The sequence below is a fragment of the Eurosta solidaginis genome, chromosome 5, assembly GCF_040869045.1.
Source record: "Eurosta solidaginis isolate ZX-2024a chromosome 5, ASM4086904v1, whole genome shotgun sequence".
Classification (NCBI taxonomy): Eukaryota; Metazoa; Arthropoda; class Insecta; order Diptera; family Tephritidae; genus Eurosta; species Eurosta solidaginis.
In genome coordinates, this window is record NC_090323.1 from 270,586,518 (window position 1) to 270,606,141 (window position 19,624).

At 36.8% G+C, this 19,624-nt stretch overlaps 1 protein-coding gene across 3 annotated transcripts in view; it reads right to left on the bottom strand.

The window, feature by feature from the left end:
- The window catches only part of Gad1 (glutamate decarboxylase), a 62,464-nt gene that overhangs the window by 36,987 nt on the left and 5,853 nt on the right, over positions 1–19,624 (bottom strand). Inside the window, exons 1-2 of one of the 3 annotated variants that reach the window (XM_067790559.1) lie at positions 12,924–13,109; positions 893–961 (exon numbers count right to left, since the gene is read on the bottom strand). In XM_067790559.1, coding sequence (XP_067646660.1) covers positions 893–953 — 61 coding nt within the window. In that variant the 5' untranslated portion in view covers positions 954–961; positions 12,924–13,109. Of the gene's footprint in view, positions 1–892; positions 962–12,680; positions 12,883–12,923; positions 13,110–19,624 lie in introns of those variants that run through there. The other 2 variants (XM_067790560.1, XM_067790562.1) reach the window with 2 other exon arrangements.

Genomic DNA, 19,624 nt, shown 5'->3' on the forward strand with positions numbered 1-19,624 from the left:
CCTACCGGATGTGCATCCGGCAAAGAACCTTCAACATCGATAACACTACCCAAGCCCTTCGGGGAGTGTCTTTATCGCTACAGCAACAACAAAAACAACATGATAGTTTTGAGCGATTGCTTTGTTTTGCTGGCAGAATTAGGAAACATAAAGGAGGCCACTCGCTACTATCTGAAATATATTGTATAAAGTAACAAACGCACTTAACTCTCGGTGTATTACAGCGGTTATGGTGGGTACCAGGTTAGAGTGGTATGTATATGGACTGGGCTGTCCATGAACTAACAGGAAAGGCCACTGAATAAAAAAATCTAAATGAGTTGAGTAGCATCGCTCTACCTCTTGCTGCGTGGAAACACTCATTCGTGTTTGTTTTACCGAGAAACCTAATACGATATGGATTTTGGAACCTACTTATGAGGTGCCCAGACATTCGTTCAGTTATAGATTATTAAAACACGCCATAAGATACTAAGGTCCAGTTTTTCAGCGCAAGTTTAAACTCCATCTATAGAGTTTAGACCCACCACTTTTGCCGCTTGAACTGAGGTGAGCAGTAAAATGATATGTCATCGACCGAAGTGTCAAAGTGGTTAAACTCTTGCACTGAAAAAATGGGCCTAAGTAATAATATCAAAAATATTGACGCAGACGTCTTATCAAAAGCATAATCTCTGCAGCACTTCCTAACCGTTGAGTTTCTGTGGTGAGTAGAACCGACAGCTTTTCAGGAATACAATACACTTTAAAGTATTTTGTTATTACGTACTTCTATGACTTCAATTTAATACGATCACTTAGTAAATATTAGCCGTTTTTCGTTATTGAGACTCTTGGAAAGTTGGAACACAAATATGAGCTCCGAATCGCCTTTCTATTTAATCGTACTTACCATATGCCGTCAGTCGACCCGTTTTATCGGACAATTTATACCCGGTTGGATTCATCGACATCTTCTCCTCTGAAAATAGAAAACGAAGATCTAAAATTAAAAAAATGTAGTATAAACGAGTACAATATGTATCCTGTTCCTGTGTTACTATAAAACATACAAGCAGGTTCATTTTGTTTTGTTAATTTTCGACAGGGTGGATAATAAATGTATATTGGAACGATTTTCCGTCATCCCCTGTGAAATTTGGTTGAGAGACAAACCTGTTTCGGCGTTGCGCCATCATCAGTGTCATTTTTTGTTCTCGTTCGCGACGCTGAAACAAGGGATGACGGAAAATTGTTGCAATATACATTAACATATAAACAGACGTTTTTTTCTTGAAAGACAAACTATATAGGGAAATACTTTTTTTGAGGGAGTAGTTGTATAGCTTATTTGTTATATATCTTTTTTAATTTGGACTAAAAGCAAGACATATAATAAAATCAGAATGGACAATTTTTATGTCACATCTTCGGGCATCATTTTGTAATGCGAACGGCAGCTCGGAAGAACGAATCGTCTCTTATAGAATAGCAATGGCATTCTCTATCACTTTCGTTCATCCTTTACATTTCTAACGTTATGTCTAATGCTGGCTTTCATTGAATCGAAATGACTGATATCAAAACCTTCCTCAAGCTGACCCGATGGTCAGTTAGGAACAAAAGCGTTTCCAATATGTCACATTACTGACTCGAAGTCCATAAAGCCGGGCGTGGTCAAAACCCACCCTAAAATTTTGTGTTCATATATTTCCCAACCCATTTCATTATTTCCCGTAGTTTTACTATCAAATTTAATTTATTTCGTTGAATTTGGAAGCAATTTAGCAACCACCAGCCGGTTAGGGGGCTTAGAATATACCCTCGGCAGGTCATAAGAGGCGACTGAAATATATTTGAGGGGTTTCCAGTACAATAAATAGTTTATCCAACCCAATTGTAAACCTCTTTCATCCGTCGAAATCCTGTTACTTTAACAGCCGGGGCTCTGGCGCCCACAAGTTCCTCATGGATCTATGGGGTGGGAGGGCGGTGTGGCCTACAAGGTATCATGGGGTCATACCAAATCGTTCCCGAGATGGCTGGCTCCTACCTTAATGGTACTTGTTACCGGAACCATCAATGGACCATCAACATCGATAGCGCTCCCCAAGGTCTTCGAAACAGACTCCGAGATCTTCATAAATTTTTCTTAACAAATCTACTTCCTCCTCAATTATGGCATCAGTAAAACTTTCACCGCTGTCAATATTGTTCAAAAGAGCCTCTATTTCTGTATCCGCATGCCAATGACTTAAGTTTTCCATTTTTATCTTTTAATTTCAACTGAAATTCACACGGAACTTAAATTTCATCCACAAATATTTAGACATTATTAACAAGACCACGTCAAACTTACGTTCAAAATTTTACAAGTTATTAGTAAACTACGTAAAATTGACGTGAACACTTTTTTTGTAACACCGATTAAAGTGATCCGCGAACAGATAATTGACTAATTAATCACTTGTGTATGTAACACTAAAACAAAGAAAGCACTGCCCAGCGCTCACAGCGATAGGGTATAACGGTAAAATGTAACTGGACTTTTTATGCGACATACACTTAAAATTTACGTATATTACCTTTGTAGGGTTAAATACCTCTGGCTAACCCTGGAAACGTTTAGACAAACATGAAATACTCCCAACCGTATAATTAAACCCGACAGACTTGTTTTGACTTTATCTATTCACTCGCCTATCCTCTGTCTGACGCTCTTTCTCTCTCATTTCCTATTCCCTTTGCATTTTCTCATTCAATTTCCCTATTCCTTTAGTTCTTCTGTAAATCTTCCCACTTTTCCTATTAAGCCCGATTTTTCAGTGCGAGTTTAAAATACAGTTAAAGTTGACTAGAGTTCAACCCTGCCACTTAGACGGGCAGCAACATTTTATGTTATCGAGAAAAGTGACAACGTATATCACTCGGGGAGAATATAATTTCTAAGTTAAAAAATACAAAGATATTTGAAGGGATTTTTGGTAGGGTGGAAATAGAAATAATAGACGTGTTTTTTTACACGTATATACGTCTACGTTTGCGGGTAAAAAAAACGCTTATCCTCCCTTAGATAATGTTTAGGAGACCCATCTAGCGGCAACTAGCTACAGAACATGTTGTACCGAAAAGCGGAGACACAAACCTCTGGTGACCATAGTGTATAACCTTTACCTGAATCGGTTGCGGTGAATAGTAGACACACACCATTTGTGGAGGTGAAACATAGACGCATATTTCAGTTGCATATGAGTATAATGCGTACTGAAATTTAGGAGTACTAATTTTCTGCGCGTTTTCACTGAGAGCTTTTCATGGCAGAAATACACCCGGAGCGCTTGCCAAACACTGCCGAGGGGCGGCCCCGCTTAGAAACATTTTCTTCTAATTGAAAAACCCTATTTCTAAAATTTTGATGTTGCTTTGCCCAGTGAAAACTCATCTGCCTTGCAGATGCCGTTCGGAGTCGGCATAAAACATGTTGGTCCCGTCCGGCCAATTTGTAGGGAAAATCAAGAGGAGCACGACGCAAATTGGAAGTGAAGCTCGGCCTTAGATCTCTTCGGAGGTTATCGCGCCTTACATTTTTTTTTTTTTTTTAATTTTCTGCGCGGCAATTTCAGAAGAGTAGATAAAGTTTAACGCTTAGCAGTCCATATAAAGTTTATGCGTAAACGTATATACATAGATGTAAAAAAAAAACAGCTAATATCTACTCGTAATAAAATAATTTAATAAAAGAATAATTTAATATAAAAAATTATTGTGCAATACGTCTTAAAATTATTCAATTTTACAGGCTACTTTTTTTATTTTTAGATTGGCAAGTAAATTTAACCATTTGTTGTTGATGTTGTTGTAGCAGTGCTTTGCCCCATCCAAAGGGTGCGACCGATCACAAATTGTCATCAATATCCTCTAACGGGAGTCTAAGGAAACTTGCTGTTTCTACAGGGGTGAACCATAATGAGAGGGGTGTTAGAGGCTTTGGTTCCACAATACAGATAAAGAGATGGTTGGTGTCATGTGGGGACACGTTACAAGCAGGACAAACGTTTTGTATGTCGGGGTTGATTCTGGATAGGTAAGAGTTTAACCTATTACAGTATCCAGATCGAAGTTGAGCTAGAGTGAGTCGCGTTTCCCTAGGGAGTGTGCGTTCCTCTTCTGCAAGTTTTGGATATTGTTCTTTAAGTTCTGAGGACCTGCTTGTCTTTTTTGGCTTTATACGGCTGTATTCTCAAGTGCCGTATTTCCTCATAATGCTTACGGATATGACTCCTTAAGCCCCTGGGCTGTGCTGGCTCATCAATCAGATGTCTGTTGGGATGCTCAGGTTTCTGGGTATTCAACAGAAACTGTTTGGTTAGCATTTCATTTCTCTCCCTGATGGGGAGTAATCTCGCCTCATTATGTAGATGGTGTTCTGTGGGCATAAGAAGACAACCCGTGGCGGTTCTGAGGGCAGTATTTTGGCAGGCCTGTAGCTCCTTCCAGTGAGTGGTCTTTAGGCTTGGCGACCATATCGGGGACGGGTAGCGTGCAATCGGATGGCCAATTGCTTTGTAAGTGATAATGAGCTTTTCTTTATCTTTACCCCAAATACTGCCAGCAAGAGATTTGAGGATTTTATTGCTGCTCTGGGTTTTCGGTACAATTGCGGCTGCATGTTCGCCAAAATGTAGATCATGATCAAACGTCACACCTAAGATTTTGGGCTGTAGCAACGCTCCGCATGATGGAAGATGACCCTGTAGCAGCTCATTTAAATAAATTCGAAAATTTAGTGAGACAACTAAAGATGGCGGGTGCTGCCATGAATGAGGAAGATCTATTGGCACAGTTATTTTTGACCTTGCCAGAGAAGTTCGATCCTCTTGTGACGGCATTACAAAATATCAGTGATGCGAAGTTAACTATCAGTCTAGTGAAAGAAAGATTGTTAGGTGAAGAAATTAAGATATGTGATCTTCAACAAATGCATTGTATTGAAAATACGGCGTTTTCTAGTAAAAAGACTTTCCAGAAATTTTCGAAATTTCCAGGAAAGTGCTTTAAATGTGGAAAGGTGGGCCATAAGGCTAAAGACTGTCGTAATGTTAATGCTCGAAGCGCAGTTGAGAACAATAAATCTACACGTATATGTTTTGTTGCTGACCGTGGAAATGAACATAAAGAGATAAAAAATTCAAAATTGAAATTTAAACTAGACTCAGGAGCCAGTGACCATTTAGCAAAAGAGAAATGGTATTTTGAAAAGCTCTTGAAACTAGATAAACCCGTTTTCATTGACGTTGCAAAGGATAGTCAAAGTCTTACTGCTAACTATGCAGGACAAATAAGTGGTTTTAGTAATAAAGGAGTGTAGTTTGTAATGAATGACGTTTTGTTTGTATCAGAACTGTGTGATAATTTGTTATCTGTTCGTAAACTTACTAAAGCTGGTGCGGATGTTATATTTTATAAAAATAAAAGAAAGAAACATTTACTGGCATATTGCGATGGACCATTTCGAAAACCGCCAACGTAATCATCATCAGGCAATTTTGTAATGTTATCAAAGGTTTCACCGGGATTCGAACCGTGAATCACATGGTGAAACTGCAGTAGCCTTTAACCACTAGGCCATCCTGCTGGTATTTGTTTTCATGCTTAATTCAGGTTTTCTCATTTCTACACTAACAACACAATTGAGACATTCTGTCTCTATATTGATTTGTGTGCCATGTAGATTTGTTTTTGTAAAGTTCTTCTTCGTTGCGAATGAGAAGCTTTGTCAACTCGGGCTCAGTTGTACATATTTATGTATGTTTGTTTAATGGTGTGTTCAGTTTTATACTTATATTTTTAAGAATTCATGAGCTTAACACCGGCTTATAATAATTGAATTTCAATTATTTTGTTTTTTCTAAGAGAACCTGAAAAGAAAGAAACATTTACTGGCATATTGCGATGGACCATTTCGAAAACCGCCAACGTAATCATCATCAGGCAATTTTGTAATGTTATCAAAGGTTTCACCGGGATTCGAACCGTGAATCACATGGTGAAACTGCAGTAGCCTTTAACCACTAGGCCATCCTGCTGGTATTTGTTTTCATGCTTAATTCAGGTTTTCTCATTTCTACACTAACAACACAATTGAGACATTCTGTCTCTATATTGATTTGTGTGCCATGTAGATTTGTTTTTGTAAAGTTCTTCTTCGTTGCGAATGAGAAGCTTTGTCAACTCGGGCTCAGTTGTACATATTTATGTATGTTTGTTTAATGGTGTGTTCAGTTTTATACTTATATTTTTAAGAATTCATGAGCTTAACACCGGCTTATAATAATTGAATTTCAATTATTTTGTTTTTTCTAAGAGAACCTGAAAAGAAAGAAACATTTACTGGCATATTGCGATGGACCATTTCGAAAACCGCCAACGTAATCATCATCAGGCAATTTTGTAATGTTATCAAAGGTTTCACCGGGATTCGAACCGTGAATCACATGGTGAAACTGCAGTAGCCTTTAACCACTAGGCCATCCTGCTGGTATTTGTTTTCATGCTTAATTCAGGTTTTCTCATTTCTACACTAACAACACAATTGAGACATTCTGTCTCTATATTGATTTGTGTGCCATGTAGATTTGTTTTTGTAAAGTTCTTCTTCGTTGCGAATGAGAAGCTTTGTCAACTCGGGCTCAGTTGTACATATTTATGTATGTTTGTTTAATGGTGTGTTCAGTTCACAAAATAATTGAAATTCAATTATTATAAGCCGGTGTTAAGCTCATGAATTCTTAAAAATATAAGTATAAAACTGAACACACCATTAAACAAACATACATAAATTATAAAAATAAAGCTAATATCATCAAGAATGGAGAGCTGTTGGCAACAGCATACCTACGTGATGGTTTGTATGAAATTGAAATTGATGTTATGCGACCATCACCATTGATATGTAATCAAGAGAACGTGAAACTAAGGCACACGCGTTTGGGACATATTGGTCAACAGTCATTCGTTGAATTGATCAATAAGGAGCTTTACAGGGTTACAAATAAAGAGTAAGAAAATAGAATTTTGTTATGTGTGTGTCGAGGCATCGTGACGGAGCCAGTAGGCCACTCCGATGTGTGCGGACCAATTGTTCCTGTTGCTTGGAATGGATCAAAATATTTCGTATCTTTTATTGATGATTACACTCATTTTGCAATGGTTTACAATATAAAACATAAGTCGGATGTATTTGAAGTTATGAAAGATTATGCAGCTGTGTTGACTGCGAAGTTTAGTACTTCAATATCAAAGTTCACGTGTGATCAAGGACGGGAATACTTATTAAAGGCTCAAGAAAATTGGTACAGACAGAAAAGAACTCCAATTGAACCAACAGTCACTTATTCGCTGCAACAAAATGGCGTTTCAGAACGCTTTAACAGGACGTTGGTGGAAAAAGTGAGATGTATGTTAATCGAATCAAATGTGCCAAAAAGAATGTGGTGCGAAGCTGTATATACTGCTGTTTATGTAGTAAATCGAATTCCAACAAAGTCGTTGGGTAGTTCTATAACTCCTGCTGAAATGTTGTATGGAGTGAAGCCAGATGTGAGCAAACTTAGGGTATTTGGTTGCAAAGCGTATGCATGGATACCTAGTCAGCATAGAAAGAAGCTTGATCCGAAGAGCAGCAAGTCAGTGATGGTTGGTTACGCTCCAAGAGGTTATAAACTTTGGAATATAAAAGATCAAAACTTGTTTATATCGCGAGCTGTCAAGTTTGATGAAACAGTTTTTCCATACAAAGAGATCGTATCCAATGATACAGATAATAAGGAAATAGGAATAAGACGAAGCCACGAGCAAGAAGGGAAAATGAAAATGATGTACTCGTGTCAGAAGAGATGTGCAATAGTAACGTTCAAAACGAATTTTCCGATGAAGGAGAAGCTATTGAAGAAAATGATGTAGCTAAAGCTATCTTTGAAGATGCGGTAAACGAAGCTGATGATGTGTTAAACGATACTGAGGATAGAGCGGGTCTTTCCACAGAAAATATTAGTTCTGAAGTTGTTATTCGGCGCAGTGAACGGGAGCGCCGATCTCCAAATTATCCTGTAACTTATTCAAAAATTGCTGGGAGAAGTGATGCACATAATTGGCTGAATGCAATTGAAGACGAACTTAAATCTATGAATAAAAACAACGTTTGGGATATTGTATCTCCTCCAAAAGGTGCAAAGTTGCTAAAATCCAAATGGATTTAAGGAAGATGAAAATGGACTTCCAACACGCTACAAAGCTCGCCTTGTTGCAAAAAGATTTTTACAGGAAGAGGGCGTAGATTATAACGAATGTATGTTCCAGTAGCAAAATTACCCACAATTATACTTGTTCTTGCTGTTGGAGTTTATGAGCGTCTATTATTCCACCAGCTAGATGTAAAAACGGCATTTTTACATGGTGAACTGCAGGAAGATTTGAACATGGCCGTACCTGAAGGTGTTGAAATAGAAGAAGGCAAACCTTGCAAGCTACGAAAATCGCTGTACGGTTTAAAACAATCACCGAGATGTTGGAATCAAAAGTTTAATCAATATCTGCTGGAAATTGGATTTAGTAGATCAAATCATGACTATTTGTATACGAAATTTAATCATGGATATTTTTATACTCAGTTGAGCAGAGCTCACAGAGTATATTAACTTTGATTGGATAACGGTTGGTTGTACAGGTATAAAGGAATCGAGATAGATATAGAATTCCATATATCAAAATCATCAGGATCGAAAAAAAATTTGAATGAGCCATGTCCGTCCGTCCGTCCGTCTGTCCGTTAACACAATAACTTGAGTAAATTTTGAGGTATCTTGATGAAATTTGGTATGTAGGTTCCTGAGCATTCATCTCAGATCGCTATTTAAAATGAACAATATCGGACTATAACCACGCCCACTTTTTCGATATCGAAAATTTCGAAAAACCGAAAAAGTGCGATAATTCATTACCGAAGACGAATAAAGCGATGAAAGTTGGTAGATGAGTTGAACTTATGACGCAGAATCGAAAATTAGTAAAATTTTGGACAAGAAGGTAATTTAAAAGTTTTACAAGCTGTAATTTGGCAGTCGTTGAAGATATCATGATGAAATTTGGCAGGAACGTTACTCCTATTACTATATGTATGCTTAATAAAAATTAGCAAAATCGGAGAACGACCACGCCCACTTAAAAAAAAAAAAATTTTTTTTAAGTCAAATTTTAACAAAAATTTAATATCTTTACAGTATATAAGTAAATTATGTCAACATTCAACTCCAGTAATGACATGGTGCAACAAAATGCAAAAATAAAAGAAAATTTCAAAATGGGCGTGGCTCCGCCCTTTTTCATTTAATTTGTCTAGGATACTTTTAATGCCATAAGTCGAACAAAAATTTACCAATCCTTGTGAAATTTGATAGTGGCTTATATTCTGGGACGATAACTTATTTCTGTGAAAAAGGGCGAAATCGGTTGAAGCCACGCCCAGTTTTTATACACAGTCGACCGTCTGTCCTTCCGCTCGGCCGTTAACACGATAACTTGAGCAAAAATCGACATATCTTTACTAAACTCAATCCATATACTTATCTGAACTCACTTTGGATTGGTATAAAAATGGCCGAAATCGGACAATGACCACGCCCACTTTTTCGATATCGAAAATTACGAAAAACGAAAAAATGCCATAATTCTATACCAAATACGAAAAAAGGGATGAAACATGGTATTTGGATTAGTTTATTGACGCAAAATATAACTTTAGAAAAAAACTTTGTAAAATGGGTGTGACACCTACCATATTAAGTAGAATGAAATGAAAAAGTTCTGCAGGGCGAAATAAAAAACCCTTGAAATCTTAGCAGGAATACTGTTCGTGGTATTATATATATAAATAAATTAGCGGTATCCAACAGATGATGTTCTGGGTCACCCTGGTCCACATTTTGGTCGATATCTGGAAAACGCCTTCACATATACAACTACCACCACTCCCTTTTAAAAGCCTCATTAATACCTTTAATTTGATACCCATATCGTACAAACATATTCTAGAGTCACCCCTGGTCCACCTTAATGGCGATATCCCTAAATGGCGTCCACCTATAGATCTATGGTCCACTCCCTCTTAAAATACTCTTTAATACCTTCCATTTGATACACATGTCATACAAACACATTACAGGGTTACCCTCGGTTCATTTTCCTACATGGTTATTTTCCCTTATGTTGTCACCATAGCTCTCAACTGAGTATGTAATGTTCGGTTACACCCGAACTTAACCTTCCTTACTTGTTTAATTGTTATTATGTATGTCGACGATTTACTAATTGCTGGAAAACACATTGCGTCCATTAATTGGTTGAAAAAAAATTTAAGTAAAAAATTTGAAATGTCCGAGTGTGGTATGTTGAATTATTTCTTGATATAAAGATTGAAACTTTTGGAGATTATATAACATTGTCGCAAGAATCAAGTATTGTAAAAGTGCTAAGTAAATTCGGTATGGAAGAGTGTAATAACGTACGCAGTCCCATGGAGAAAGGACTGCAACTGTTACAAAATAAGGAACCAATTATACTTAATAAGTCTTACAGAGAATTGTTGGGAAGTTTAATGTACATAATGCTCTGTGTAAGACCTGATATTTGTTATTCGATTGGTTACATCGGAAGATATCAACAAAATCCTTGTAATGATCATTGGCAATGTTTAAAAAGGATATTAAGATATCTGAAGGGTTCTAAGCAAAAGAAGTTGGTGTTTAAGGAAACATCAAACAAAGCTCTTGTTGGATTTGCTGATGCAGATTGGGCAAGTGATGCAACGGATCGAACATCAGTGAGCGGATTCATTTGTCAAGTTTATGGATGCACAGTTGCATGGTCCAGCAAAAAGCAAACTACTGTTGCATTATCATCTAGTGAGTCAGAGTATGTAGCTTTAAGTGCAGCAGTAACAGAAGCAGTTTAGTTACATGGAATACTTAAGGACCTTAAACAAATTAGCGATGAACAAATTGAAATATTTGAGGATAACAATGGTTGTATTGATATGGCTAATACTAATGAATTAAAAAGAACAAAGCACATTGATATCAAACACCATTTTATAAGAGACAACGTTTCAAAGGGCATGATAAAATTAACATCAATCAATACAGAAGCCCAGCTGGCTGATATATGTACTAAAGCATTGGATGCAAATAGATTTAACACATTATGCTCTAAACAAGGATTACAAGATTGAGAAGGGGTATTGAAATACATTTAATCATAGCAATCGTTGCATATTCAAATGTATGTAAATCATAGCAATCTTTGTAATTTTAGTCGTTTAAAGAAAAAATATTTGTCATATTTTTTCAGTTTGATTTTCCTATTTCATTAAATACGTATTGCGCCTTTGTCGTGAACTGATTATTATCCTTTTATTAATAAAGTATCGTTACTCTGTTACGTGTATTCTAATAATATTATATATGTAATACTCCTATATTGCTAATAGAAAATGCTCGCAATGTGTTTTGAATTCGAAATTGAAACAAGGCAGCCTATAAAATTTTTGTGATTGTAGCAGCATAAATGTGACAAGAAAAAATTGAAATTTAGGTACATTCGATTATTGAATACAAAAACAAAAATGTTTAAACAGCAATACATCGGCACTCTGATGTTTGGGAATGTACCTAGCATTTTGTAGCAATATAGGAGTATTACATATATGAATAATATATATATTTTATTTATAATTTCTTTGATAAACTTAGATAGAAGAGAGGAAATATTGCTTGGTCTATTAATGAAACAAAGGATTGGTACTGGTCAATTTAGATAAAAGTTTTCATAAATTGGAAAAATATTTTGATCCGGTAGTGGCGAGACTTTTGGGATTTGTCCTAAATCCAGAATTGTACACAAGCTTTATTATTTTAACATTTTTTAAACTTTTTGGTTTTGTTTTAAAACAATTTTGAGATTTTACAGTTATTGGTGAGTTAAGTTTGAAATTTAAACCAAACAAAACTAAATAATGCATTAGTAAATTGGAAAGTTTTCAAACTGATAAAAAAGGTTTGAAAAATTTGTTAAACCGATGAAGGGTTTTAATTTCGGCTGCAAATCTTAGCCCTGTATTTACCCAAAATTTTGTAATAATAAAATTTTGTTATATACATAGATATTAATACGAGTATTGTACAAGCAAATAAGTCGTAATATGAAAAAGTAAAATCAATGAAATTATCTTGATTTTTGAAATAGTGAAGGATATATGAAGGGCAAGTATGAGGAAGGTACCAAAAACAATTCATATTGAGCAAAGTGGAATGGAGAGATTGAGTATACACAAAAATTAAAACTTTACGTAATACAGATGGGTTAATACAACAACAAGATAGACCCGACTTGGATGTAATATAGCAGATATGTGGGAAATGAGAAATGAAATGACGTCGCGCAGCTGCGCGTTGAAGTTTGCGCCAAGCCTCCGCCAAAAGCAACTCCCCAATTTTCAAGGTACGAGACAACGAAGCGATTATGCAATCGATAATTTTCTTTAGATTACTTCCAATTAGACTTTACAAGTTTTAGTTATTTTTAATAAATGTAAGCAAATTAATTTTAATAAAAAATTTGAGCATTGAATGATGATGAATCCTGCTTACCAATTATCTTGCGGAGGTCTTCGATGTATTGCTTTAGGAGAATCACTTTGACTGTTTTGGGTTAATATGATTGAGATGAAAAAAGTGATTAGTGACTGGTGACTGTTGGGATGGAATGCAATATTGAGTCGTAGCCTTGGAATTAGTGAAGGAAATCTGCCAAGCTACAATGAATACAGTTTTTCTTTCAATTGATTTCTTTAATTCGTTTCGTGCGTTTTCTACATTTGTGTTATGTCTTACAACGTTCTCAAACTGTATGAATTTCAGCAACGATGTCTCGAATCACAATTGAAAACCGTTCACAAATTTTTCAAATTCTAAGCACTTATTCCTTCAGACTCACAACTTTTTTTAAGCTCAAATACCAGACTAAAATTATTTCTAAGCAGGACGGACAGAACGCGTATGCAGCTTTACTGTTTGACGATCTGCGGCACTATGTACCACAGAAACCGTGCAAGTCGCCTAAGAAGCCAAATTTTCAAAATGGCTGCGAGGACAATTTTGGCACATAATGTGTTTATGTGCGTGTGTACGCTTCGTAGCGACATCGGCTGCGTTGTCGTCCAAACGACTACAATGAAATTATCGATTTCACTTTTTCGCAGCCCATTTAAAAGCACCTGCAGCCACCCATCAGCATCGGCTTGCGCATTGGTAGGGTGGGAGTCTTTCCACTTTTCTTTAAATATTTAAGCTATGACGTCATTGTTGCCATTTTGGTTGCGTGGGCGGAGCTAAACATTTTGAAAGTGTGTTTGTGTGTTGTGAAAGGGGAGCAACAAAAGGGGGATGCTTGTTATGTGCGATGGGCAACATGGCATTGTTGGAGCTGCTGCCAATGTTAGTGGTAATTTCAACACGCCTCTTTAGCGTCATAGCTCGGCTTGGAGTATACGTTGGAGGCTAATGGCTGTGTTTTGTTGACATTACATAACAGATGGCGTTATGTTAAAAAAAGCAATAATTTTAAGACAAACTTTAAGTTTCATAATCTCGTAGGCGATACTTTAAAAGTTTTAAAATATTACAATTAGAAGAAACCTGAGCAAATAAGCCCTCATCACATTTGAAATTAAAATCATAAAAATTCATTAAAGCGAGAAAAAAAATTTGTAGTTATTAAAAGTATCAGCTAATTTTTTGACCTCCTTAAAAACTAAATTTGATTTGCAAGAGGAATATTACACTTCATAACACAAAATATTATCCGATATCCTTGTAAAATATTAGTTTGCCAAAGTAGGTAAGTTGTTCGCCCCATCCATTACACTTGCATGTAAATTCCTTATTCACTTTTTTTTTTCATACAATTTAAAGTAAACGATTATTCAACTAAATGCAATATTTTTAAGGCGTACCCAATTTCCAAAAATAATCCGCTATTAATGGGAAGATTTCCAGCGGAGAAGAATCAATTCAAAATTGCTTCTGGTTCTAATAATCGATAGGCCTCTTCAGAGGCACGAAACTGACGGAGACCCAATTTTAAGTTGTAACAAACTTTTTATCGTTGATTTGTAAACGTATTGGTAAATCGAGTAAATAGGTCGTTAGATATGGAATAGAGAAATTTTATGGTATGCAAAGCCTCAAAATGTCTGATTTTTGACTTAGCTTCCTTATGATTGAGGTGTAGGATATGCATGTGTGCTTTTATTATACTCAGTTGAGCAGAGCTCACAGAGTATATTAAGTTTGATTGGATAACGGTTGGTTGTACATATATCAAGGAATCGAGATAGATAAAGACTTCCATATATCAAAATAATCAGGATCGAAAAAAAATTTGATTGAGCCATGTCCGTCCGTCCGTCCGTCCGTTAACACGATAACTTGAGTAAATTTTGAGGTATTTTGATGAAATTTGGTATGTAGGTTCCTGAGCACTCATCTCAGATCGCTATTTAAAATGAACGATCGGACTATAACCACGCCCACTTTTTCGATATCGAAAATTTCGAAAAACAGAAAAAGTGCGATAATTCATTACCAAATACAGATAAAGCGACGAAACTTGGTAAATGAGTTGAATTTATGACGCATAATAGAAAATTAGTAAAATTTTGGACAATGGGCTTGGCACCGCCCACTTTTAAAAGAAGGTAATTTAAAACTTTTGCAGGCTGTAATTTGTCAGTCGTTGAAGATATCATGATGAAATTTGGCAGGGACGTTACTCCTATTACTATATATACGTCTAATAAAAATTAGCAAAATCGGAGAAGGACCACGCCCACTTTAAAAAAAAAAATTTTTTTTAAGTAAAATTTTAACAAAAAATTTAATATCTTTACAGTATATAAGTAAATTATGTCAACATTCAACTCCAGTAATGATATGATGCAACAAAATACAAAAATAAAAGAAAATTTCAAAATAGGCGTGGCTCCGCCCTTTTTCATTTAATTTGTCTAGGATACTTTTAACGCCATAAGTCGAACAAAAATTAACCAATCCTTTTGAAATTTGGTAGGGGCATAGATTTTATGACGTTAACTCTTTTCTGTGAAAATGGGCGAAATCGGTTGATGCCACGCCCAGTTTTTATACACAGTCGTTCGTCTGTCCTTCCGCATGGCCGTTAACACGATAACTTGAGCAAAAATGGACATATCTTTAATGAACTTAGTTCACGTACTTACTTGAACTCACTTTATCTTGGTATGAAAAATGAACGAAATCCGACAATGACCACGCCCACTTTTTCGATATCGAAAATTACGAACAATGAAAAAAATGCCATAATTCTATACCAAATACAAAAAAAGGGATGAAACATGGTGAGGTAATTGGATTGGTTTATTGACGCGAAATATAACTTTAGAAAAAACTTTATAAAATGGTAGAAGAAAATGAAAAAGTTCTGCAGGGCGAAATAAAAAAACCCTTAAAATCTTGACAGGTATTACATATATAAATAAATTAGCGGTATCCAACAGATGATGTTCTGGTTCACCCTGGTCCACATTTTGGTCGATATCTGGAAAACGCCTTCACATACACAACTACCACCACTCCCTTTTAAAACTCTCATTAATACCTTTAATTTGATACCCATATCGTACAAACACATTCTAGAGTCACCCCTGGTCCACCTTTATGGCGATATCTCGAAAAAGCGTCCACCTATAGAACTAAGCCCCACGCCCTTTTAAAATACTCATTAACACCTTTCATTTGATACCCATATCGTACAAACATATTCTAAAGTCACCCCTGGTCCACCTTTATGGCGATATCTCGAAAAGGCGTCCACCTATAGAACGAAGGCCCACTCCCTTTTAAAAATAATCATTAGCACCTTTCATTTGATACCAATATCGTACAAACAAAGTCTAGAGTCACCCCTGGTCCACCTTTATTGCGATACCTCGAAAAGGAGTCCACCTATAGAACTAAGGCCCCCTCCCTTTTAAAATACTCATTAACACCTTTCTTTTGATACCCATATTGCACAAACAAATTCTAGGGTCACCCCTGGTCCACCTTTGTGGCGATATCTCGAAACGGCGTCCACCTATGGAACTAAGGATTACTCCCTTTTAAAATACTCATTAACACATTTCTTTTGATGCCCATATTGTACAAACAAATTCTAGGGTCACCCCTGGTCCACCTTTATGGCGATATCTTGAAAAGGCGACCACCTTTACAACAACCACCACTCCCTTTTAAAACCCTCATTAATACCTTTAATTTGATACCCATATCGTACAAACACATTCTAGAGTCACCCCTGGTCCACCTTTATGGCGATATCTCAAAAATGTGACCACCTATACAACAACCACCACTCCCTTTTAAAACCCCAATTAATACTTTTAATTTGATACCCATATTCTAGAGTCACCCTGGTCCACCTTTATGGAGATATTTCGAAACGGCGTCCACCTATGGAAATAAGGATTACTCGCTTTTAAAATACTCATTAACACCTTTCATTTGATACCCATATCGTACAAACACATTCTAGAGTCACCCCTGGTCCACCTTTATGGCGATATTTCGAAACGGCGTCCACCTATAGAACTAAGGCCCACTCCCTTTTAAAATACTCATTAACACCATTCGTTTGATGCCCATATTGTACAGACAAATTCTAGGGTCACCCCTGGTCCACCTTTGTGGCGATATCTCGAAACGGCGTCCACCTATGGAACTAAGGATTACTCCCTTTTAAAATACTCATTAACACATTTCTTTTGATGCCCATATTGTACAAACAAATTCTAGGGTCACCCCTGGTCCACCTTTATGGCGATATCTCGAAACGGCGTCCACCTATGGAACTAAGGATTACTCCCTTTTAAAATACTCATTAACACATTTCTTTTGATACCCATATCGTACAAACGCATTCTAGAGTCAACCCTGATCCACCTTTATGGCTATATCCTTAAATGGCGTCCACCTATAGAACTATGGCCCACTCCCTCATAAAATACTCTTTAATGACTTTCATTTGATACACATGTCATACAAACACATTCCAGGGTTTCCCTAGGTTCATTTTCCTACATTGTTATTTTCCCTTATGTTGTCACCATAGCTCTCAACTGAGTTATTTTCCCTTATGTTGTCACCATAGCTCTCAACTGAGTATGTAATGTTGTCACCATAGCTCTCAACTGAGTATGTAATGTTCGGTTACACCCGAACTTAACCTTCCTTACTTGTTTTTACTTAACATAGACTTGCGGTTCCACACCCCTCTGCACAAGCAAAATTTTGAACAACCCCTTTATTTTGTTTCACTTACAAACATGGTTTGTGACTTCTGTTGCCCTATTGCGAGATGTGCTTTTTGTTTTCTGCCCCTAGTGGGTTGGGGGGCATAGAATATACCCACGGCAGGTATGCCTGTCGTAAGAGACGACAAAAATACCCAAATGATACAAGGGGCTGTGTAGCCCAATTTATCCTCAACCCAATCGTCAACCTCACCTACCCATTTCGAATTCTGTTTCCGTATTAGCGTGGTTCTGGCGACGCCAACTTCCATGGAACCAGGGTTTGGGGCGGGATGACCTAGAAGGCTCCAAGTGGTTATACTAAGTCGTCCTCGAGATGGTCGGGCTAGCACCGTAAAGGTGCTTGTTACTGGAACGTACCGAACCTATATCCAGCAAAGAACCAATAACATCAATAACACTCCACAAAACCTTCGTGGAGTGTGCTTATTACTACAGCAACAACAACGTAATTTTTCTGCAGAGAGCTGATCCAATTTCTTAAGGCCGCATGTACGTCAATCGAGCTGAGTCTGTCGATGATTGCTCATTTAATGACCTTTTTGAAAGCCCCGGCAGTATCCAGGAAAGCACCTAAGGCATATTCCTGGTATTCCAAGTCTTTCTCTATGTTCAATACAATGCTATGTAATGCTATATCGACTTTCTTAACTTTGGTGTAAGCATGTTGTGCTGAAGAGAATCATTCTTAATTCATATTTGATTTTACATAAACATCTAACTAGAGTTTTGGCGGGCACCGTGGATGCCAAACTAATAGGCTTGTACTATTCCTTCGGGTGCAGATAACAGCTTCCGGTATAATTGCGGAATGTGGTTCAGTTTTATGCAACCCTCAAAGATTGTTCTAACCCATTCTGCAATCATTCTACCTGCCCTCTGTAACATATCAGGGAATATGCCATCTCTACCCGGCGGTTTAAGTTTTGCAATATTTGTTATCGCTCATTCAATTTTGGTATTCGTCAAAAATCCTGGTATTACTCGCTGCGTATTTGAAGTATACAGTCCACAGCATCGCCTAAAGATAAGTGTGTGTTAAGTACCGCCTCAGGGGACTCTATTTTTCCATGAAAACCTCTTTGATTTCAGGTTTATAAATCCTCAAAGGATTCCTATACTCAAACTATTGCCAGCTTGAAAAATCTCCCTTAACTACGCTCTATGAAGATTTAGTTCCTTACTCTACCATGGTGGATTTGCTTTTCTCTTGGATCTTCTTCGATGACCTTTCATTCAAAGTTACTGGTCTCATAGAGGTTCTGAACAGTGGCAACTTCTTTGGGTTGCCCAACACTTAATTTTTCACATTTCTACAACTTGTACTAGTTCATTGTCTAAGGTTTCTAAGAGTTTTTCTCCTATTTTCCTTTTTTAGGCAATTGCCAAAGCTGCACCTCTCCTGATCCACCAGCCTTTCGAACTCTTCTGGTAGGGCTTTCACGTTATGGGCCGTGTAGCAGGATGCTAGGATAAATTACGGATCTCCTTTTCCTGGCGTTAGATAGCAAACACAAATATATATGTTTCCTAACCATGACTGTAGCGGTAACTTCGCTTTCCATCTTTGCGTGATAAGTGCTAAGTCCTCGCGTGCCGAATCCTGAAACCGTTTCTTATCAGCACCATTCAAAGAAATAAGATTGTTCAAATGATATGTTATCTTAACAATACCGAATCTTTTTTAGTTTGAACCTTTTTTAAGGAGAATGTAAACGTCTATGGGAACATGTTTCGAGGTATTCTTCTTGATAGATCTTTTGAAGGATATACCTCTAAATAGAAATTAAAGTAATTTTTTACACATATGTAACTCTTATTTTTTTTTAAATAGTCAATTTATACTCTTGACGTATCCGATCAATAAATTTGCTCTAAATAATTTACAACACCTGATGAGAAAAAATCTCTGAAAAGTGTTCATCTCGGCTTGCTTTTATTTGTGAAAGAACGGCCATTAAACCATTGTTCACTTGAGGCAACTTCAAGTGATTTGATTGATAAGCGATGCATTTAACCTAATAATAAATGTTATCGCAATTTTCAGAAGCAAAGTGGAAGAGTAAACAGTAAGTGATCTACAGTGAAGTCCCAGTAACTCGTAGTCATAAGGGATCACTAATGTTTATGGAACGGATGAATTAATACATGCAAATTTCGAAATATCTACGATGGAAAATATACTGT